Genomic DNA, 24706 nt, shown 5'->3' with positions numbered 1-24706 from the left:
TCTAAGGGTCTTCACACTTTTAATATATTATAGCTATAGATTATAGATTATAGATATATATATAGATTATAGATATAGATTTAAATAAAGGATTATTTTTTTTTTTGAAATGGAACTAACTTATAATACGAGAAACCCGTGTAAAGTACGGACCCAACATTTATCCTAAATAATCATATCAATTAATGTGATATCTTTTAAATTTTAAAATGTAATAAATTTATTTTTTAGATTAATTTTTGCATACATTCTTAAAATAGTTTAAATTATCAATTATTGTGATTTATTATTCAAATATATAATTTTTTTAAAAAAATTTAATTCAGATCAAAATTAAACTCGATAAATGTGTACATTAGTAAAGAATGTGAAAGCAAAATTCAATGAGTCTATATTACTGTTTTTCAGATAACACGGGCTCAGTATATGTTATTTTTTTGTCTCAACTTATACAACACAAATAGTATTTAGATAATTAATCATATTTTTAATATATTTTTAGATATTATAAGTTGTTCACTATTGTAAGTTATAATATTTTTTTATGTAGTTTTCAAATAATATACATTACTTTCCCTGTCCAAACTCTTGTGGCGTTGATAACAGGGGTGGATCTATTAAGGCCCCACTACAAAAAAACAGCATTTAGCGACACGACATATTCGTCGCTATTGTATGAAAATCCGTCGCTAAATAGAAATAGCGACGGAATAGCAATGGAAAATGTTATGTCGCTATATTGCTCGTTGCTAACCTCATAGTGCCAAAAATTTAAATTCCGTCGTAAAATTTGTGACCAAGTAGCGACGAAATAGTTTGGTTGTTGATATTACTAACGTACATTTTCGTTGCTATAGCGTTGCTATTCCCAAAATTCATTTTGGTCGTGGCTTAATTTACGACAGAATATTTTGTCGTTGATCCGTTGCAACATAATTTGGTCGACTGAGTAGCCATATTTAGCAACCAAATTTATCCATCGTTAAAGTTTTTCAGTAGCTACGATTGATGTTAGTCACTTATTTTTTGTCGCTAATTGCAACCATCTTTAGCAACTAAATTAATCCGTCCCTAAAGTTTTTCAGTCGCAACGACAAAAGTTAGTCACTAATTTTTTGTCGCTAATAATTTTATAAGAAAATAGTTGAAACACGTAAATTATAAAATGATTAAATATCCAACATTCAAATAGATAGAAAAATTCACAACAATTGTGTCCAACACCCACAATTTCAAGTATTTTGTCAAACATAAACTAATGTAAAATAGTCTATCAAAAATATGTGCAACGATCATGGACTACAAATAATATGAAGCAACGAATCAACGTCGTCATCATCATCATTAGTAGGAGGATCAAGCACGACCCCTTCTTTTACCCTAATACCACCAACACGCTCAATAACTATCGGAAGAAAATGAGTAATAAGGGCCGGAACCAATTGCTTCACAAATTCCTCCATATTTGTTGTCGGTATAGAAATCGAAGGTGCTACTGATGATGTGGAAGCATTGCAGGTACAAAGTTTTTTTTCAAAGTAACTGGCAGCTTCAGATCCAAGACCAAATAGTCTTTTCTTCTTTGCTCCTCCCGCAGCTTCAAAATATGTCTCTAATTGGTCAATTCGGATTCACATTGTACTTTTTTCTGTACAATTTCTTCATACCTTTCCTGTAACAAGTGAAGTAATTAAAATAGACTCAAGTTTATGTCAACACAAAAGAAAAATAAGAGATGAGTATCATATAGTTAGATGTAAGTTATGGACTTACATTTAGAAGTCGGGAACGCTCACCAATAAAAGATTTTCTATCATGATTATGTGTATGGACATGCAAATTTAACTCACTTGGAGTTGGATCTCGATCTATTTTAAGAGCCTATACAGAATTTTCAAGTATTTAGAATGAGACCAACGTACATTAGCAGTAAACTAAAAGAGAATCATGACACACCACCAAGTTTCTTTACCCTATTCTAAGGAAAAAAAATATCACCAAACATCTTGGCATAGCAACAAAACAAAGAAAAAAAATAAGAGAAACTATCAGGAAATATAGCTGTAAAACAAAGTGGCATAGTAGCAGCTGTTTGCATGAAAAATAGCAGCAACTGCTTACTGAAAAAATAACATAAAACTAGCAGCAGTTGCAATAACAAAAAACATTCAGCAGCAACAACAATTTTCAGCAACAATTATAGTAACAAACAAGTTATGCACTACAACAATGTCTTAATAATAGGTTAACATCTCTGATGATTGAGACAGATTCCCTTACTGTCAGCAAAATTATTCGTGGCGTTTGGGAAGTGACATGGACCATTGCGATGGAGATAAGAAAAATAAAGGTGTGGCTCATACCTACAGAGAAGAAAACTTACAGGCAGATTTTTTAGCTAATCATATTTATTGTTTTGCAGGTACACAGCTACTAAATTTCCATTCCTTTCAGGCACTACCAAAGGCAGGCAAGGAAATTTCTCATAATGGATAAAAACAACCTTCCAAACATCACAGTAAAGAAATTACAGAATCAAAATTTCAACTTCAGACATGGAACATAATACAACACCTTTCAATAAAGATGAGAAGAGGGATATTGCAATAAGGAATGATAGAGTCTCAACTACATTATTCATTCTTTAGAGTTTCTGTATGACAAGGGAAAGGAAGAAAGAAATAGAAATATCAAACTTGGAATCTGAACAACACAAGTAAAGACTCAATTTCTTGTATGCTTGACACTGAAATACTCACAGTTCTCGTTTGAGAATGTATATGGATTGGTTATTTTCTATAATTAATCTATGTGTGGCTCTTTTAGCCCCCAAAAAGAAAAACTAACATAACTGTCATTACAGTTGCTTGCTGGAAACAAAGCAAAAAATTAGCAGCAGCTCCAACAAAAGAAAATATTCAGCAGCAGCAAAAATTTCCAGTAACAATTATTGCAACAACTCAGAATCAACACAAACAAGCTACTTATTCTTATGGTTCTATTTAAAAATCAAAGCTTAACTAACCGTAGCTCCTTCAGCCTTAAAAAAAATATAGCTGTCAACAATACTCGACAAGTGGTAAAGACCAACAAGAAGAAAATCATGTAACTCTTGACGTAAGTAAAAGCTTGCTCTTATCATAAATCATTTAACATATCCATCTGGAAACTTTTTGTATTTGTGTCTGGCAACCTACCCAAATTTGAAACATACCCATCTGAAAACTTTAAGTCTTTCACCCAATTAAACAAGATCGCTCTTGCTTCCTTGTCTAATGCATAGACAGCTTTTGGATATTGTATATTACTATTCTTTCCCAATTGAGGTCGATCACAATACTTTGCCGTATCTAACCGTGACTGTGGATTATCTTTGGTTTTTTCATCAAAATTAAGAACAGTGTTAAATACATTATCAAAGAAGTTTTTCTCAATATGCATCATATCAAGATTATGTCGAATCATGTTACAACTCCAATATAGCAAATCCCAAAAAATGCTTTGCTTTTTCCACCCACATGTCTTACATATTATTTTATTAACTTGTTCTGCATCTAACTCTGTAATATTTCTTATCCCTAAATTACAAATATGGTCCAAAATTTCCTTTCCTGTTCTATTTGTTGGGGGAGGTCTTTTGACAGCCTGGCCTTTAAGAAAGTTCTTTCGATCTCTCCTAAATGAGTGATGTTGGTCAAGGAACATTCTGTGGCAATCAAACCAGGATTGTTTTCTTCCATGCTACAATCTAAAATATTGTGTTCTCCATACAATAAGGACATGCTAATTTACCCGCAGTACTCCATCCTGATAACATAGAATAAGCCGGAAAGTCACTAATTGTCTACATCAAAGCTGCCCTTAATTGAAAGTTTTTCCTTTTTGAGATGTCAAATGCTTCCACACCTGCCTCCCACAACAAGGTCAATTCCTTTATTAGGGGTTGCAAATAAACATTAATTTTATGTTTTGAATTGCTGGGACCTGGAACAATGATTATTAAGAACATATAAGCCTCTTTCATGCACATTCCTAGAGGTAAATTGTATGGAGTGACAATCACTGGCCACGAAGAATATTTTCTTCCAGACTGATTGAATGATTGAAAACCATTTGTACATAACCCCAACTTGACATTTCTTGATTCAACGGCAAAAAAGGGATGAGTTTCATTGAAGTACTTCCAAGCCTCAGAATCTGATAGATGGCGCATCACACCATCTTTTTTTTTATGCCCATAATGCCATCTCATGTCAGCAGCTGTAGCATGGGATGCATAAAATCTTTGTAATCTCGGAATCAAAGAAAAATAATACATTCTCTTGTAAGGGACCAATTTTCTCTTACGAGAGCCAATACAATGCTTATACCTTGGCTTGCTACAAAATTTACAAGATGTAAGGTGTCCATCATCATCACCCCAATACAATATACATCCTGATTCACAATAATCAATCTTTTCAACTGGCAAACCCAAGCTACGTACTAACTTCTTCGTCTGATAATAGCTATCAAGCATGATGTTATCTTCAGGTAAAGACTCTTTAAGCAATTGCATCATTTGATTATAGCCTCTCTGCGACATATTGTTCTCTATTTTAATATTCAACATTCGAGAGACAACTGCAAGATGAGAGAGGGATGAATCGGGATATAATTCTGCATCAGCAGCATCTAGCAAATCATAAAATTTTTTGGACACGGGATTAGGATATTCCTCCATTGAATGTTAAAAAGGATGAGATGACCCGGGTTCACTATTGCTATAGGATTGCCAGCTTGAACCCTGAGAAAAGTTGGGACCAGCTGCATCCAAAACATTTGTCGGTATGGATTCTCTCCGAATGCAGGTTGACCACCAGTATGCAATGCATTACTATAAGAAGTCCCACTTATATCATCTCTTTCCCCTTGATGCTTCCAAATAAAATAGTTCTCAATAAATCCAGATTGATAAAGGTGTCATTTAACAGTTTCAACATCAATGAATTTATAGTTCTGACATTTTGCACATGGACATCTAACTTTGTCACCACTCATACAATTTGGTTGAGAACATGCAAATTCAATAAATTCATCCACCCCGGTTACAAATCTAGAGTATAAACCTCCTCGGCCATCTAACCTCTCATACATCCAACTACGCTCTAGATTATTCATCTTCCTATTAAGGTTGAAATAAAAAAAATAATCAGTGCTAATTAACCAGCTTAATAAGAAATACGACAATTAGTCTTAATTAATAATTAACCTTGTTGGAAATCTTAATTAGTGATAATGTATGATCAGGCTTTATATAAAGAACTAGTTAGCAAAGAAAGCATAATTAAGTTGATCAATTGACACTTAAATAGTTTCACTAAATTATTCAAACTTATGCTCTTAAAGTAGAAAACAAAACTAGTTTACCTTAAAAATAAGATAAAAGTGATACATACTTCTATTTTAACAACAAATTTATTGCTACATGCTTAATATCAAAAATAAGTTACAAACATAATCAAGAAGCCAACAAGCTTAGCAAGAAAAATAAAAAATTTGAAACAAAGTTTAAAAACACACCTGATTGAATACAATACTCCACTTATTTTACCACCAATCTACAATTTCATTGCACCAGTTCCAGTAAAAAGACAGCTGAAAGATAAGGGACTCAAATAAGTATTTCAACTTAAACATTAAAGTTCTTAGGCATAAGGTCTTTCTTAGATTTTTTTCATTCTCCAAATTTTCTATTGATCAAGACCCCTTAAGTTTTGAAGGTACATTTTCTTAAAGTGTAGGAGCAGCATTAATTTCAAATTAAAACAACAGTACTATAACGTGTAGATGCTTACTTTTTCTTATTTATAGTATGTGGATTGTTCCTTATTAATAAGTGGTACTAGTTTCATAAACTCAATTATATTCACTCAAGAATATAAAGAATTGAAAAGGAAACTGTCAACAGTATAGTATAAACAATGCAATCGACGTAGACGCTTAAATACATTTATCTTTATTCTAGATAAATGATCAACAAAAAGAATGATAGCATTACATGAGTATATGATGCATCAGTGTCAAGTCATTCAATTTATGTGATACATTCAGATGTACCGTGGGAGCATAAATCGTTGACCACAATTTCTTTATATCGTTACTACTATTTATTAAAATTTAAAACTATTTCTCTCATATATTTCAGAGCTTTCGTGAGATATAGAAGTATTATGGAATACTAAATTTAAGCAACCCTCTAGGGCTGCATATGGGGCAGTTCGGTTCGATTTTAAAGTTTATCGGTTTGACATATTTATTATTGATTTGTAATAAATCTAAATCATTAAGAACCATTAAGATATCGGCTTATCGGTTATCCGTTTATTGGTTATTGATTGTTATCGGTTCGGTTATCGGGTTAAACCGTTAACATTCAAATATTTTCCAAACATAAGCAAATCATACAAAAGCATATAAGTATAACTATGCCTTGCAAATAGCTACTGGTCTAGCACAAATAAAATAGAAAAATCCAACCAAAGTAACAGTCACACATTTAAAAATTAAGTTCAAATTTTAAACATAGTAATAATACTAATTATTAATCAAGTCTTATACTACGAGCATGATACTCCATCCTCTCTAAACAAACCAAACAAGCTGTACAATTTGAAGGCAACAAAAGAAATTATTTCAGAGAAAACACAAATAACAATACCCAAAATGTCTTCAACTTACACGGAATGAACTACTGTTCAGGAAAACAGCTAGAACTAGTTACAGTACACTCTAGTAAGCTAAAAAGGGAAAGAAAAGAAAAGTATATTGACTGAATCTTTGATTACCAAATTCTTTATTTCTTTATGAAATTTCAAAAAGCAGAATCATTTGTACACTAGAGCCACATGCTAACTTAATCACACACAAAAAAAAATCTTTTATTTAGGCTATTGAGGAACCCCAGAAAGTGAAAACCTTCTGCTGTTCAGAGAAAGAATAAGACTAGCAGAAATTAAAGTTGTAAGTGATGAAAATGGCTCATCTCTTGCTTTATTCACAGTGTTTGTAAGGAAGAGTGTATGTGAGGAAAAATGGGACAAGTTTTGATGCGTAGGATAATAAAGAATGGACCAACAACAGCTATTCAACTTTTAAGAGGCAATACCAGTGACATTTGATAAGATCGAAATTAGACAGAAAGTGAAGATGAAGTAGAAACTAGAATACTATCAACAACAACAGAAATTGAACATGCAAATGAGATGGAGAAAAAGGATTACCTGAAATTTTTTGAGTTTTGACCTTTAATTTTCGATCGGAGATGGAGATGTGAGATAGAAGATAGAAGATCGTAGATGTGAGAACTTCGGCACTGAGAGAGCGTGAGATCGGAGATGGAGATGTGAGATTGGAGATGGAGATGTGACTAAGAAAGATTGAGAGGCATGAATGTGAAAGAAATCAAGAATAATATTAATACCCTAACCCTATTCCCCCCTTTTCTATACTAAAAATAATTAATTAAAAAATAAAAATTAATATTTTACGACGGCTTCATTGGTCTCTAAATAAAATACTTTTTTTTTAAAATGAAGGGCACCGACGAAAGTTGCTAAATCCGTTGCTACGAAATAATTAACATAGCGACCAACATTTCATTGCTAATTCGTCATTAAATTTAGGTGCCAATTTTTTCCGTTATTATTTAGTGACAGAATTACAATTACGTCACTGATTCGTTGCTAATAACATATCAAAAAATTGGACTGCTATGTCTGTGACCAAATTGAAATATCCGTTGCTATATAGTGACGAAATTTGGTCTGTCAGTAAATTTTATCGCTAAACACAGTTTTTTTTGTAGTGCCCGTGGGGGTGGCATGCCACCCGCAAACTTCGACGGAAACTCTAGATATATAGTTGTATATATATACAGATATAGTTAAATATTAATTATGCCACCCGCAATAACAGAGCACTACCTAGTGCAGATGACAAAGTGCTGCTTTTATAGCTCCAGGGTCGTGTGTTCGATCCTAGCTAGCAGTATTTGATTTTTTAAATCATTTTTACTATTAACTGTTTCATTAAAACAAAGCAACAGCCAACAGGCTTACTTCACTCAATAGTTTTCATTAAAACAGGGGACAAACGTATTACTTAGTTGACTTTTGTATAAAAGTAACATTATTGACTTTTTTTTAAAATTTAATTATTTAAAAGGTATAATCAAATATCTCTTATTAAAATTAAAAAAAAAACTCTATTTTCAAAGGACAAAATCAAAACATCGACTCTTGTTCTTGAGGTTTGCTGCTATTGGCTGCTGCTGCTTGCTCTCTCTCTTTGCTTGATGCTTTCTCTCTTTGTAAGTTATTTTAAAAATTATTTTGTTTCTCTTTCTTGAGCCTAGCAATCCAAATTTGAAATTATCTTGATTTAGGAGAAAGTGTTCTAATTTTGTGAATTGAGATGAAATTTTTTTTCAAGAAGGTTAATTATTCTCAATCAAGTTCTAGTCATGTCAATGTCAATCGTTCTTGTCTTATAACTGACCTTGATTTGGGTTCACTTAAAGCCGATCCAGGAGAAAGGATACATATTTCTGATTATGATCTTCGAATACGAGATGAAGTGAGAAAATATTATATTGAAAAAGGGTTTTGTCAACCTGCCTTGAAACCATATCCTTCAAGTGAAATAAGAGGTAGAATGCATCAATTTGCTTCAAGTTGATTTAAACGTTCACATTCGATTTGGTTGGAGTATAGTGTGGAAAAAGATGCCACATATTGTCTTTGTTCAAAAATTAATTTGTTCATGAAACTAAGGGTGATTTTTATGCGTCAAAGGATTTTAGGGTTTGGAATAAGGTTCTTGAAAGATTTCGTTTACATGTCGGTAAAGTTAATTGTGTTCACAAAAAATGTTACAATAAGATGCTAGATTTGTCAAATCATCGTCAATCAATTCAAGTTGTTCTTGACAAGCATTCTCAAAAGGCAAAAAGTGAGTACCGAATTCGTTTGGAAGCTTCAATTGATGTGGCAAGACTTCTTTTGTACCATGAATTGCCTTTTCTAGGTCATGATGAAAGTGAATCTTCAACTAATCAAGGCTACTTCTTAGGATTTTTGCAATGGCATGGAGACAAACATCCGAATGTGGGAAAAGTGATATTAGAAAAAGCTCCACAAAATGATACTTTGACTTGTCCTATGATCTAAAAGGATATTGTCAATGCTTGTGCGAAAGAAACATTGAAAGTTATAATTGAGGACTTAAATGGAGATTACTTTGGGATATTAGTTGATGAATCCAAAGACATCTCACACAAAGAACAAATGGCTCTAGTTTTGAGGTATATTGATAAGAATGGTGAAGTTGTAGAATGATTTATCGGTCTTGTCCATGTTAGAGATACATCGGCATGCTCATTGAAAAAAGAAATTTATTCTTTGCTTTCCGATCACTCACTAAGTCCATCCAAAATACGTGGATAAGGTTATGATGTAGCTAGTAATATGAAAGGAAAGATAAATGGTCTCAAAACTTTAATTATGAAAGATAGTACTTTGGCATATTATATTCATTGTTTTGCACATCAATTGCATCTAACACTTGTTGTTATTGCTAAAAAATATTTGGAAGTTGGAGACTTTTTTGATCATGTTACTAATGTGTTGAATGTTGTTGGAGGATCTTTTAAGCGTAGAGATTTACTTCATCATCACCAAGCCAAAAATTTGAAGCAATTACTTAAGTCCGGTAAAGCTCATCCGGACAAGGATTACATCAAGAACATGGGCTTCAAAGACCGGCTGATACTCGTTGGGGATCACATTTCAAAACATTGAATAACTTTCTTGTTATTTTCTCATCTACTGTTCATGTGCTTGAAGTGATTGAAATTGAAGGTTCTACCTCAAGTGATAGAAATAAATCGTAATATCTTTTGACAAAGGTTAAAACATTCAAATTTATTTTTATACTTCACTTGATGTTGAAAATGTTGGCCATGTCAAATGAGTTGAGCAAGATTTTACAAAAAAAGATCAAGATATTGTTAATGCCGTGGAATTTCTTAGCATCTCAAAGAAAGGATTGCAATATATGAGAGAAAATGGGTGGAAATCTTTGTTGGATGATGTTTCTTCATTTTGTGATTCACATGGTATCTTAATTCCCAAATTAGATGAGCCTTATTTTCCTGAAAAGTCAAAGCGTAAGTGTTTGGATGTTTGTTATTGTCACCATTTGCGTGTTGAAATCTTTTGTGCTTTCATTGATGTGCAACTTCAAGAGCTTAATGATCGTTTTGATGTAGTGAGTAGTGATTTGCATCTTGGGATGGGCAGCTTGAATCCTGTCAATTCTTTCTCTAACTTTGACAAAGATAGAATCATGACTTTAGCGAAGTGTTATTCAAATAAGTTTGATGATGGAAAGCTTCGAGATTTGAGTTACTAACTTGATACTTTCATAATTCATATGCGAGGTGGTAATTCCAAATTCTCCAACTTGCAAGGAATTCGTGACTTGGCAAAGGCATTAGTTGAGGCAAATCTTGTGGAGACTTATTCACTTGTTTATTTACTTGTGAAGTTAGCTCTAATTTTACCCATTGCTACGGCAACTGTGGAAAGAGAATTCTCTTCCATGAATTGCATAAAAAATAAAGTGCGAAATAGTATTGGTGATCAATATTTAAATGATTGTTTAGTATGTTACAAGAGCGTGATGTATTTGCAAATATAAGTAATGATGTCATCATTGATCGTTTTCAGAATATGAAAACTCGTCGTGGACAATTGTAATGAATTATGGATATTATATTATGCTATTAGTAATATTATTGAAAGATTAAGTTTTGTCATTTTATTATTGTTCTTTTTTATTAATTGGTTGGTTAATTGTTCTATAGATAAAAATGAATAATCTGATTAATTTAATTGATAAGTTTGCTTGGCACTCAGAGAGTCTGAATCCTGGATCCGCCTCTGGTTGATAATCAATTATATCTTAAAAATAATTTAAGTTTTTTTAAAATTTATACTTTTTCTTCTATTCTAATTTAAGTGACATTGATATAATTTCGAGAGTCAACCAAATATTTTATATATTTTTAATCTTTTAAATTATTAATTATTTTGATTTATAATATTTTTATGTATTTTTTAAAATATATAATAAATTATTATTTTAGATATTTTAATTTGTTAACGATTATAATTTATATAAATTCTCCAATAATATATCTTACTCTCCTTGTCCAAACTTATGTGGCATTGATAGTCAATCTTTTTTTAAATAATGTAAGTTTTAAATTATTGTGATTTATAATATTTTTTTCTATTCCAATTTATGTGACATAATACTTAGATGACGATAATAATTAATTAGGAGCGATATAATAAAATCACGATTGAAGCAACGAGGCAGACATGTCTTAAATGACTCACAACAACTAATTAGAAGTAATATACAAAATTACTACAAAAAATACTTGTGAAAAAAATTTAAGTGGGTCTCATATAAGACGTCAAGTTAATTTAATCCATCAAAAGTTATTTATCGTTTCATTTCTATTTTACCTTTTTTATTAAATATTTTTTTTAATACTTGGATGATTTATAATGATTAATTAGAGGTGTTATTTAGTAAAATTATTATTGAAGCAGCTGAAGCAGACATGCCATAAGTGTCTATTTTATTTTTGATTAAATATTATTAATTTTTTAATACATAAATAACTTATAATAATTAAATAAAGATGATATAATATAATTACAGAGCAAGAAACTGAAGCAGGCAGCTGAGCAGGCATGTTAACGCCTTGCTGCCTGCTTCTCATTCATTTTGCCTTTTATTATATAGTAAAATACTGCTTCTTAAACATAATCAATATATATATATATATATATATATATATATTCTCTAAAATATGGAAACCAATGAAAAAAATCCAAATAAATAATAAAGGACAAACTAACAAAATTTGTTAAAATAATTCTTTTGATATTTAAATTGAAAAATATCATAAATTAGATAAAATTACAAAATTTTAAAATTTTTAATTATTTAATCTAAAATGTGATGATTAGGTCAGTAAGTCAAAATTATTTGAATTAGGTTACAAACAATATAATTAATTCAAATTGAGTTAATCCTCTGATAATATGAATGGACGATAACACAATAACTAGATGCGTGATAATTAAGTAAATAATTATTGAAATAACACAGAGACACATAGAGATTCTTGTATTGGTTCTCCTAGATTGGATGATGAATATTGTTGAGGAGCATAGATGAACAATTTTGTTTTCATAGGCTGGTAGTAAAATTATGAGTAATTCAATAAAAAATTAGATAGTACGATTGTGGGAAAGAGCGGACTTTATAGGATATTTTAAAACAAATTTATTTCGAAACTCCACTTATTTTAGTCGTACATGACTAAATAAATCATGAGATTTCAAGGCATTATCCAAGAAAGAAAACTTACTTGGGATCATAGAACATGGTAGCTATCTAAGTTAACCCCCTCCCCCTTCGCCCCGTCCCTCATTCCTTTTTTTGATAGATAGTTTTAGATCTCTGCAATTGGAGTTAAGAAAGCACATATGATTATTGACTCTCAAAAGATTTAATTATTCATAACTTAATTGACATTAACCAATTCAACGTTGCACTCTGGTCATTTTCATCAAGCTTTCAAATATGTTCGATCTATTTAAAAGTGTACTTAGAAGGTTAGGTAAATCAAACAATGTCCATATGGACATCAAAATACCCGAATCAAAGAGTAAGACTCGAGCTCTATGGTCGAAATCGAATATTCATTCTAAAGATGGGTTACTTATCCACCAATTGGATCAAAAATATCCCTCAATGAAAATAACGATGGAAATAGAGCGAGTGTCAATTAATAATCATTACTAGGATCCAAACTACTATGTTTTTTTCGTTACTAGGATCCAAACTATGTTTTTTTTTCTATTGAAACTCTAACTTGAATATCAATGTAATTTTTGGGATACCTATGTTTCAGATATTGAATATTTTACTCATTTAATCCTTTCAAATGTTAAATAATTATTATGAATCATGATTGATTTCAAAAAGGTGCAAAATAGGAACTAAAATTTGGTATCACAAAATTGTTAATTGCTTATGGTGAAACTGCTAAATTATTATATTATACAATTATAATAGAATATATAAAAGAAAAAATTACGTGAAATAGAAAATAAGTCATAGTTACAAGCTGTAGATAATCTTTAAAATAATTATCACTTGCAATTAAGATTTGGATTAAATAACTAAATATATATTTCTGTTGTACTTGTATATTTGTATACTTCGGGGCTCATATACAAATTTCTAATTTTTTTGAAGGTGTGGTGGAGGGTGGGAGGAGGGGGGTGAGAGAGGGCTTTCTCTAGTTTTCAGGGATTACATACAAATCTCTAAAATTTTATATTTGCATATAAAGCAAATTTTAGAGATCATTCAAATCTCTAAGTGAATTTGTATTTGTGTAGACGTAATACAATCTCTAATTTGTATATTTAACTAGGAAAGTATAGCTATGTCCTGTAATTAGGCAAACTTTAGTTATATCACCTCATTTGTTGCCTAAATATTAGCTATGTCTGAAATTTTTTCTATATAAAATGTGCATTTTATGACGGTTTGAAATTATATAAGCCATTATCAAGTGCACACATTTATTATGAGTTTTTTGAAAATGCCTATTAGTACTAATAGCGAAAGGATTGTGGTGGCACCGAAACACGCCATTTAAGCTTATTATGATGATTATAAATGGCTTGTTTACTTAAAATAAATCGTGAAGATCATTCCGTTCTTTTATAGTGTAACTATAAAAACCTGCACAAGAAAATTATCACAAATGAAATAATTTTGGGGTGGTTGAAGCACACGCCACAAACTTAATGTATAGTGGGGTTTTTTTACAACCTCCACAATCAAACTGCCACAAAATAAATTATTTTGCAAGGGTTGACACAAATGCCACAAATTGAATGTGTAGTGAGGATTTCTTATGACCCCTATAAATAAACCACCATAGCTTAACAGTTTTTTGTAGTGATCTCTGACTAATTTTTATCTTTCGACGGATATATTTAATACTGTGTCTTTGATCACAACGACAATAATGTCACATATATGAGCATGTTGATGATTAGTAGCTCTAATGATTCAAATACACAATAAATCCCGAGTGCGATTATTATCCGTTATATTTAAACTAGGTAACTTGATCGCGCTTCGCGTGATCATAAAATATTTATTAAGTTTATGAAAAATCTTTAATATTACTTGAACACTAAAAGTAATGGAACGTAAAATTTTTTAAGATCGAAAAGACATTAAAATATATTTTTTTCTTGAGCAAGGGATCCGGAAATAACCTATTTACCTCATCTCTAATGTAAAGATACAATATGCGTACATTCTGCTCTCTTCAAATCCAACTTTGTCAGAATACATAAAATATGATGTTGTACTCTATCTTTAATCCTAGATATACATAAAATTACATGATACATAACATATAACCACCAAAACATAGAAATTATAAGAACCATCTCTTTTTTTTTTTCTATTAGCAAGACAATACAAAAGTAAATTGCCAAGTGATTATTATAATAACTTCTAAGAAAATTGAAACAGAAGAAAAAACTTTGTACATCAATGATTGAGTGTTGTCATGTTTTATTGCTCTCTGAAATTAATGTTGCTCTCTTCTTATGCACCTCGTTCAATTTGGACATCACATTTTTCTCATTTCACCCTTCGATTCTTCTTCTTGACAGTGTGTGTTTTTATTTGATATGATGAATATAATGAAGAGGCAAAGTAAACCAAAAAAGATTTTGTTATGCCAATAATTTGCTTCATGATTTCTGTTACTAATTTATAGATTACTAAGCCTTATTATTGATACTGTGATAGTTATAGTGATTAACGTAATCAATTTGTAATTGATGATATAGAATTTAAATATTCAGAAGTTAATGGCCAATTAAATGCACAAATGAAAGAAAAAATGCAAGGAAACAAAAAGATGCCCAAAAAAGAGAGAAATATAAATAGATTTGTTGGCTTTAGAGACATCCCATGTTGCCTTTAGTAGATCACGAGTCATGAGCACCATTAACTTAGACACTAATCCACCTCTTGTGCCAGGTATATTTGCTAACATCATTGCTGTTGGCATTGTAATTTACAACACCGCCTTTAAAATCAACAATATAATCTTGCTAATTGAGCTTGATTCGCAGCATCAATTTGACTCTCAAGACTACTGGCATTCTACTTTCCTTCCACTTCTTGGGAGTCGAAGCTAGAATCAGTTTTGTTTGTGGAGATGTTATGTTTCTGAGCGTTAACCTGTAAGGTAGGATGCATATCCTCAATTATTTCTTCCTCATGTTCAGTGATTCCATTTACACATCTCTGTTTGTACCCACATCAATGGTTACTGGCAAGCATTCACAAGCTAAGTTGCTCGAACTCTCCAGAAATGTTGCCGCACCCGTATCGGATCCTTCAAAAATACACTATTTTTGAAGGATCTGACACACACCCAAGTTCATACAAAACATACCTGGCAACCTAGATCGCAAAGGCCCAATATTCGTTCACCATCAGTTACAACAATAACTTGAATTTTCTTCTCACGCCAATTCTTTAAAACCTCAAGAATTTTGCCTCTTCAAATGGCTATCACATTTCAGATCTAAATGTAATAAGGAAACCCACGGGCCACTAAATTTGAGAATTATCTGTTGAATTCCAAACACATGCTTTTCTTTCAAGCTGATAAAAAAACCTTGAGGACATTTGAACATGCTACCATACTTCTGGCATGCTTCGCCTACTGTTGGAGTATAACTACCGGGAGCAGCTCTTCTACGTTTTCCATAAGAAGCTTGTAGAATAGCCACTTATTTCTCTCCTACACCAGGATACATATGACAGGAATTTTTCGTATTATGATGCTAATAAAAATGGGCATAAAGATGTAGAAGACTTGATCCAAGCAAGATCTATTTGGTTAATGCTCAACGTAATATATATTAACAGAGAGCAGCAACTAATCACGAGCATCACACAAAGATATTAAAATCATTTGTGCTACTACTTGAAGATCCATCATGGCCATGTACCTTTGCAGTGGTACATCATACTGACGCAGAATGTTTATCACTTTCTTAACCTGACAGAAGAAGTGACACAAGTTTGCAGTTAAGCACAGAGACCTTCTGTTTGGTCAGGAAGAGGAAGATGGGGAGAGTTATAATTAAGGATATGCAAGAAGTAACATGGATGACCTGAAGCTCCTGATCGACAACCACAGGCGGAAGAAGACCACTTAAATAGTGGGAATCCCTCTCTTTCTCACTGACAGCGAGCCCTTTGTTGCAGTGTGGATCACGCAACAATGAGTATCCGCTGCTCACCAAAGAAGAGAATCATTCTCATAATTCATACAAATGAAGAACACTTCTCAGGTTCACCAATGATGTCTATCTTTTTGAACATCAAAAAGTTTAGGAGATGAACAAGCATTCCATTCTATTACAACATTTACAGATGAGCTTAACTGGAAGGATACAATTCGACTTCTCCCAGCCCCCACCCCGCAAGTGGCGGAGCCAAGATTTTCACGATTTCAAGATCTGAAAAGTAAATACGAGAAGAAGCCAAAGAGGGGTTTAACATCTACCATATATACACAAAAATATTTTTTTACAAAAAAGTACTATCATCATGTGTCAATAGTTTTTAAAAAATAAAACAAACAAGAACCAACCAGGACAAAAAGAAAAAACATTCTTTAACAGATTGTAATACTTAATTCAGAAAATCAACACAAATTGGAAACAAAAAAAAAAAAACAATTTTTGAACCTAGCAACAGAGAAGGTCCAAGGGGTAATGGCTTGATCTTCAGAGGCACTTTCCTCGCCGTACACATCCCCAACTCCACCAGTGACCGTAGATTTAGAATCTTTGTCTATTACTGCAACACTTTCCTTTATTTCCTTCAAATTATTCTCCATTAAAACACTTACATCCCATCTGCACCTCTTCCATTTGAGCTCACGACCACCATAGGAACTGACACCATTTTCTTTGACTAAGTCAAACATTTTGAAATCCCACCTAACGAATTGTTCTGCAAACAACAAAAACATTTTCAAGACTAATCTGGATGTTCCTCATTTTCTTCATAAATGTGGTCGGAAAATGGAAGAATAAAATAAATTCATGTTCCCAACAACATGATCAAGAATTCAATAAAGGCCACCCCGGTGCACCAAAGCTTCCACCATGCACGGCACCGCAAGAGTGTTTTGTACACAGTCTTATATTGCATATGGTTAAGAGAGATTTAAGAAAGAGACATGAAATATAATTACCGTAAAAGTGGTACCATTCAATGAGAACATTGTGATTGTGAGAAGAAAATGATGAAGGGGGTTCAGTGTAGTTGCTTCTGCTATTTCTCTTTCCTATATTGTTGAAAGTCTTGCTTGTTTTAATTGTTATTGTTTTGTAGACCAAAAAAAAGAGATTATTGCTTTGAAGTTGAATGACTAAAAAATACTGCATTATCAGGTATGAGTATGTGACACACTCAATGTCTGATACTTTATTATTTGTAACTCTCTTAGCTTTAAACGGGACATATGAGACACTCCAGTTGGAAACATGTTTTAGGATTGTTAGTATTGGGTTAAAAATCAAGAGGACGTCATTCGGATGCTTAAAGTTTGCAAATCTATAGACAATAAATCAGAGGACAAAGAAAATAATACTAAAAAATATTAAATTATTACATGTTTTGGTCAATCGGCCTACATAAAAAAATTAAACCTCTTGGAGAAATCTCCCCCCTAAACAAAACTCTTTAATGACTACAATGTGAATGCTATTGTGTTATGGTATGAGAAGATGTCTTCTATTTATAGATGTTCCAAAACCTTTCCTAAAGTGGTTTGTCAACTATAAAAATTTATGTTTAATTATGATATTACTTTTATTTTTCTTTCTGAGAAAAAGTAAAACTTAATTTTGGTAAGAAAATTAGAACAAAAATCCTAATAAATCTCCTTCTTTTGGCTTGATTTTCATGTTTTCTCTGAATCCAAAAATCTTGGCAATGAAATCGATGAAATTATAGCTAGAAAGAGGAAGAACTCAGTAAACAAGAATAATCAAGCGGAGAAGCCATTACAAAGCCGAAAAAGTTGAAATAAATTCGGTAGGATTCCGAAAGATGGAGCTTTATTAAATCCACCGTATCGATCAAGGAAGAAAAAGGTAGATGGGTTTACTCTATACATGGAAGAGGAGTTAGGTATTAGGAGGTCTAATGCTGGAGGTACCCCACTTTATACTTTTGATTGTAATTGTTGTTTTTAGTTAAATTGCACATACTCATGACATTTGATGCCACACTTGTGTTGAATTTTCCAAAAATACACTGCTTTTGGAGAATCCAATGCGCACCCATTGACATTTTTACACTACGTATTGGATTCTCCAAATATATATTTATTTTGGAGAATTTGGTATGCAACTGTTGATATTTTTATGCTACTTTTGGATAATCTGAACGCAGTCATTTACATTTTTGTAGCGTCCGAGCAACATAGATTTTTAGTGAATTTTGAAGAATCATTTAAGACTAAAGGAATTATATCTTGTGATATTGTTGACAATAGGGAGTCTTCTTCTATATTGGGATGATGAGGACGACAAGATGATGATGAAGTGAGAGAGAGTTCTGAAGGAGATGAATGTGGATTTTTTAAAGATTACTTGCCACTCTGAGATCCAAAGTTTAAATGATTTGATGAAGTCAAAATAACATAAAGGAAGAAGCAACCCCAATAAACTATCAAAAAACATTGCCTTTTTTGGCCAGCTTCAAGTACAATTCTATTGTTTTCTTCAACAAGTAATGCTCCTATCTTCCACACAACCCTTGTGAAATCTCTTCAAACCTCAACAATTTCACAACCCTTGTGAAATCTCTTCAAACCTCAAAAATTTCTTTCAGGTTCTCGTTCGTCGGCTTACTACTTTTTATGACCTTGCTGTTTTTTGGAAGGAGAATGGCATTTGTTGATGGATTATTTCCCGCATCCTTTTTTTGTTAAGGAGAAAAGTACTAGAAAGGATAGTTGTAAAGCCACATAGTTTTGTTATTATCCGTGTTACTGTCTGATGGTCCCAGTCCTTAAACATTATCATGCTGGCAAGAATGGTTAGTGTTGTAAAAATGACATAGTAAACTAGTTAAACCACATTAGTGTTAAATATATCAAGTACCTTGTTCAAATAGTTCAATTGCAAAAGGCAAAAGACGATAACAAACATAGTAAATAACCATGTCTTGAAATATTTGAATTGATTCCTTTCTTTAAATGAGAGGTTAAGAGCGATTCCGACTGCTTTCACACCCATGACCGTGAGAGACCCCGTGAGAGAACAAATTCTAATGTAAATTACCATATACCTCTACCCGAATTTAGGCACATACCATAAAATAAGGACAAGTACTAAAACAATGACTACACACGCGTATACAATCAATACTGGTTCGGTTGCTAGGTGCCAAACCTCCATGAAGGATTCAATTTTCCTTTCCAAAGGAGCATGTAAGACGATACTAACTGAGCCAACCAAGCAGAGGACACAACCAACAATACCTTTGTATTCTATATTTTTTGGAAATTGAAAAGGACAGATAACTGACAATGTATAATTTTTTTTATTCTATAGTTCGTCATTGTAACATGTTGTCAAGACAAAAATATCTTAGTCTATGCATCAGGGGATATGACTTTGCAATGTAAGGCGTCTAATATTCATGAAACTATGTGCTTGCTTGGATGAATAGTGATAGTGAATTAAATTTGTGGATTGATCACTAAAGTTTCCAACTTCTTTCAGCTTTTGGTACCTCTTGTGAGCTCCTACCAATATGGAGGAGATGAGGTGAACTTACGCTTAGCTAAAGCAGTCAAAATCACTCTAAAGCTCGAGAACTATTTTGTGGAGGTTCTTCGTGATGCAATTAACTAGAGAGGGACAAAAGAAGATCATCTGACCAGAGTTATTGCAACAAGAGCTAAGGTCGATCTAAAGATAATCACTAATGAGTACCAGAAGAGAGATAACCTTCCTTTGGGTTGAGCCACTGCCAAAGATACAAGAGGAGATTATGAGAGTATGCTGTTGGCTTTTCTTGGACAAAAGGAGGACAGAGGAGGATTTGGCCACTTATGTTTTACAATGACCAAAATAAATAAATATGTCATCCTCTATATATTTGAATTGGCATCCGTTGTATGGTTGAGTGTGGTTTGTTTAACGTGCTTTTAGTTAGTTACTACAACTATACCTCAATTTCAAGCAAGTTTAGGTCTATCAATGTCACTTCTTGTATCTATTATACTAATAGTACATTAACCTGCATTTATCATATTTGTATTGCAATTATTGTATATTTACAACTACAACTCAATTCAAGCAAGTTGATGCCTATCAATGTCACTGGAAATACTCTATATTTTTGTTGTCATAATATCCTATGCATGCTTCACGTTGATGTCCAATATTCCCACTAGTGGTTTGCTTCCTCTTTGACCAAATTCCTTGACGTTAAGTACACCAGATAAGTAAAACAACTTTCCTCGACGTTCAATACACCAAATAGCAAACATGAAAATTATAGAAAAAGATTACACATTGTTCAACCCATTGAACATATTTTGTGAATAACCAGTAACACAAAACAGGAACTAAATTTAGATAAGTCAGATATCATCATCATCCCCTATAATCTTACATATCCGAAGGTTTTAGCAAAAAACCAACTTACAAAGAGGCATCAACCAAAATTTTTACATGACATACAATAGTCTAATAGTCTAATATGTTACTGTGATCACCTTAGTAGGATCATAGATAAGATACATTCCACATCCAGTTACCTAGAGAACAACAACATTTACCCTCACTTGGAACATTACTTTTTTAGTAGTTGTCGAGAGAAGATCTTCTTGAAGTATGGACTAGTGTGCAGGAAAAATGTGTGAGGCTGCACAACATGAAGCAACAAAGCTCAATCAGATCCCTGTTTCAAAGTGATAATTACAAGAAATAAAAATGTAAATACTGAAACAATCATCCAAACTCGTTTGAACATGATGACAAATAAGACTTGGTATTAAAATTTCAAAGTTGCTAGAGCAAACAAGGTTGTGCTAAACCAAGACTTTCAACATTATGATATGAACATTTCAAATTGGACGTTAGTAGAAGTAAACCAAGACTTTAAAGTCGGGGAGTATCATGTAGAACCTTTCCAAGGAATATAGGCTTAAACTGAAGCTACTTATTATAATAATATTAGGAGGTAAACTGTATTTGGTCATTTATATGTACTTGTTCAGAGGCTTGTTTGCTAGAGCTAAATGCCAAAAATAGATCTTAACTATCGTGGTCTTTGTCGCCATTGCCGTCTCATTTGCCAATTTTTGGATCCAAACTGTTGTAAATGGACAACATAGGTAAAAAAAATACTAGTTGGGTTCCCATCTGTTCAAGTCTTGGTGGATGGATTTTGTCTCTCAAGGAGAAAATTTTTCATATAAGTTATATGAGTGCTCTGTGGTGCCAAGACAATTAAATTTGTGGTGAAAGATTATTATGATCAATATATGTATTTATAAATAGTATCATGAAGAAAGTTCAATTATTACGGTACTATGAGGGAAACCTTCAATTTTATATATACTACTAACTGATAAGTGCCAATCAATTATTTAAATTCTCATGGATTATTATTGTACATAAGAGGATAACTACAGTTAGAAGTTTAGCCTTATCTTCTTATTTATAGATGTACAACTATATATATAATTGTATTGTAAATTATATTCATCAAGAAATATATTCTTTCATGGTATCAGATGTCTAGGTTTTCTCTGTTATTGAATAATGACTTCCAACACCTCTACTCAATTAGTTTCTTTTTCATTGGCCTCCCTCACTGAAGCTTCCTCCCTTTTTTCGTCCTCTCCCTCTGCAATTTCTGTCTCTAACATTAAAAATTTGGTTCCCACTATTCTTGACTATACAAATTATATGTTGTGGAGAGAACTTTTCCTACCTGTTTTCAAAGGTCATGGTGTTTACAGATTTATTGATGGAAGTTTCCCTTGTCCTGAGCCTACTACTCTGAGTGATGATCGTACCTCTGTCCCTAATCCTTCCTTCCAAAAATGGATTCAACTTGATTCCATTGTTCTTTCATGGATTCAAGCAACTATTTCTCAAGAGATTCTTCAAGTAATAATCAAGCCTAATCATTCGCTCACTTCTAGAGATGCATGGCTTCAAATTGAGCGTTTATTTCGCGATCAAGTTAGTTCTCGAACACTTCAACTCAAAGTCCAGTTTCATAATCTTAAGAAAGGTAATCTCTCGATTAATGAATATGTCCATCGTATGAAGTCCATAGCTGATGCCTTGACCTCTATTGGAAATCCTATATCTGATTCTAATCTTGTCCTCCAAATACTCTCTAGCTTACCTTCTGAATATATGTCCATGAGCACATCTATTTCTACTCGTATTCCTATTCTATCTTTTGTTGAGGCACGCTCCTTACTCTTTCTCCATGAATCTCAATTGACCAGTTTCTCCAAATCGTCTACGAATAATGCTACCAATACCTTTGCGGCCAAGCGATAATCTTTTCCCTCTTATGGTCGGGGACGTGGTCGCCATTCCAATGGTGGCCGCCATTTCAATAGCGGTCGTGGTTGTGGTCATCAAAATCAAGGGAATGGCAGATTCTTTAATGGGGTGTCTCAACAATTCACTCATCGTCCTCGTCTTTCTTCTATCCTAGGTCCTCCTCCCTTTTTCTATCCGGCTTTTTACATTCTATCTCAACCCATCAATGTAACTATATACTGTCAACTTTGCTATCAGCAAAATAATAGTGCTCGTGATTGTCCATCTCTGCATTCTAAGGCCTTTGTGTCAGATGTTAATTCCAATTACTCAGCATCATCACCTGGTGATGCTTCGTGGTATGCTGATACTGGAGCCTCTTCTCACATGACTCCTAATGCTTCTAATTTATCCTCTGTTACTCCATTCAATGGATCAGATCACGTAGTTGTGGGTAATGACACTCAACTCCTTATCTCTTACACTAGACATGGTACTCTTGTTTCCTTTAATAATCTTTTTACGCTTAAAGATATTTTAGTTGTTCCTCGTCTTTCCACTAATTTACTAAGTGTTCATAAATTTGTTACGGACAATAATTGTTCCATGGATTTTGATCCTTTTGTTTTTTCCATTAAGGAACTCATGACAAAGAAGCCCCTACTTCGGTGCAATAGTTCTGGACCACTCTATGCAATTTCTTCTCATTGCGGTGATTCTGCTACGACTTTTCATTCTGCTCTTGCTGCTACTCTTGTTTCTCCAAACCTTTGGCATCGTCTTCTAGGACATCCAAGCTCTGCTATTTTAGCTAGTTTAGTTAGGGCCAATAAATTACTTTGTTCTTCATTCAAAATTTTAGAGAATTTATGTACTGCTTGTCAACTTGGCAAGCACCAGAAGTTGCCGTTTATGGATTCTTGCTCTTTTTCTTCATCTCCATTTAAATTAATTCATAGTGATATTTGGACTTCCCCTATTGCATCTTTTGCTGGTTTTAGATATTATCTTTTATTCCATAATGACTTCACAAAGTTTTCTTGGATATTTCCTCTCAAGCGTAAATCCAATACTTTTTCTATGTTTAAGCAATTTTATGCCTATGTCTTGACCCAATTTTTTACAAAATTAAAGGCTCTTCAATATGATAGGGCTGCAGAGTTTGTTAAACTCCAGGCCTTTCGTTCATTTCTTAATGATAATGGTGTTTTGCTTCGCATTTCTTGTCCTCACACTCATCTACAAAATAGTAAAGCTGAACAAATGCATCGTACAATTTTAAATATGGTCCGTTCATTATTATTTCAAGCATCTCTTCCCTTTCAATTTTGGGTTAAAGCATTAAACACAACTGTCCATCTTTTAAATATCCTTCCATCGTCTAAACTTCAATTTAAAACGTCGTTTGAAGCTCTCTTTGCAAAGGTTCCTACCTACGATCATCTACGTGCTTTTGGTTGTTCATGTTATCTCAATTTACGTGAATATTCTTCTAATAAGTTGAGTCCTCGTTCAAAACATTGCGTTTTTCTTGGTTATCCTTCCAACTACAAAGGATATAGATGTTTTGATCCTACAACTAACAAAGTATTTATCTCTAGGCATGTTCGGTTCAACGAGGATTTCTTTCTTTATCCTTATCTTCTCAGCTCAACTTCATTGCAAGCTAGCCCTTCTAGTCTATTTAAACTTCCCTCTTCGATTAATTTTGCTCCTCCTTTATTTTCAACAGCATCTCCTAATTTTAAGGACATTAATTTTCAAAGAAGTGTACGTTTTTTTATCTCCTAATAATGCTGAAAATTCTTCTCCTATATCTCATCAGCCACCTTAAATTCATTCTAATTTTCCTCCACCTACTGGACACTAAACTCCAACCTCCACATCAATAGCTGGTCAATAAGACATCCCATATTCCTCTCCAAATGTTA

The 24706-nt window shown here is 32.7% G+C and overlaps 1 protein-coding gene and 1 pseudogene across 1 annotated transcript; both read right to left on the bottom strand.

Moving 5' to 3' along the window:
* Positions 1–16723: 16723 nt before the first annotated feature.
* Positions 16724–17819, bottom strand: LOC107860997. The gene is made up of 2 exons (XM_047402230.1): positions 17441–17819; positions 16724–17196 (listed from the first exon to the last, which is right to left on the bottom strand). The coding sequence occupies exons 1-2, from the start codon at positions 17631–17633 to the stop codon at positions 16886–16888; spliced, it is 504 nt and encodes a 167-aa protein (XP_047258186.1). The 5' UTR covers positions 17634–17819; the 3' UTR covers positions 16724–16885.
* A 1243-nt stretch (positions 17820–19062) lies between these two features.
* Positions 19063–20515, bottom strand: LOC107857867 (annotated as a pseudogene).
* Positions 20516–24706: the final 4191 nt, after the last annotated feature.

The sequence above is a fragment of the Capsicum annuum genome, unplaced genomic scaffold (assembly GCF_002878395.1).
Source record: "Capsicum annuum cultivar UCD-10X-F1 unplaced genomic scaffold, UCD10Xv1.1 ctg1714, whole genome shotgun sequence".
NCBI lineage: Eukaryota > Viridiplantae > Streptophyta > Magnoliopsida > Solanales > Solanaceae > Capsicum > Capsicum annuum.
This window is presented reverse-complemented; position numbering and strand designations above follow the sequence as displayed.

Bases quoted from the DNA above. Each gene is read 5' to 3' on its own strand.
- LOC107860997 (XM_047402230.1), bottom strand. From the start codon at position 17,633: ATGCAGTATTTTTTAGTCATTCAACTTCAAAGCAATAATCTCTTTTTT. The intron at 17,197-17,440 runs GTAATTATATTT...TGTTGTTTGCAG, and splicing joins TGAATGGTACCACTTTTACG to AACAATTCGTTAGGTGGGAT.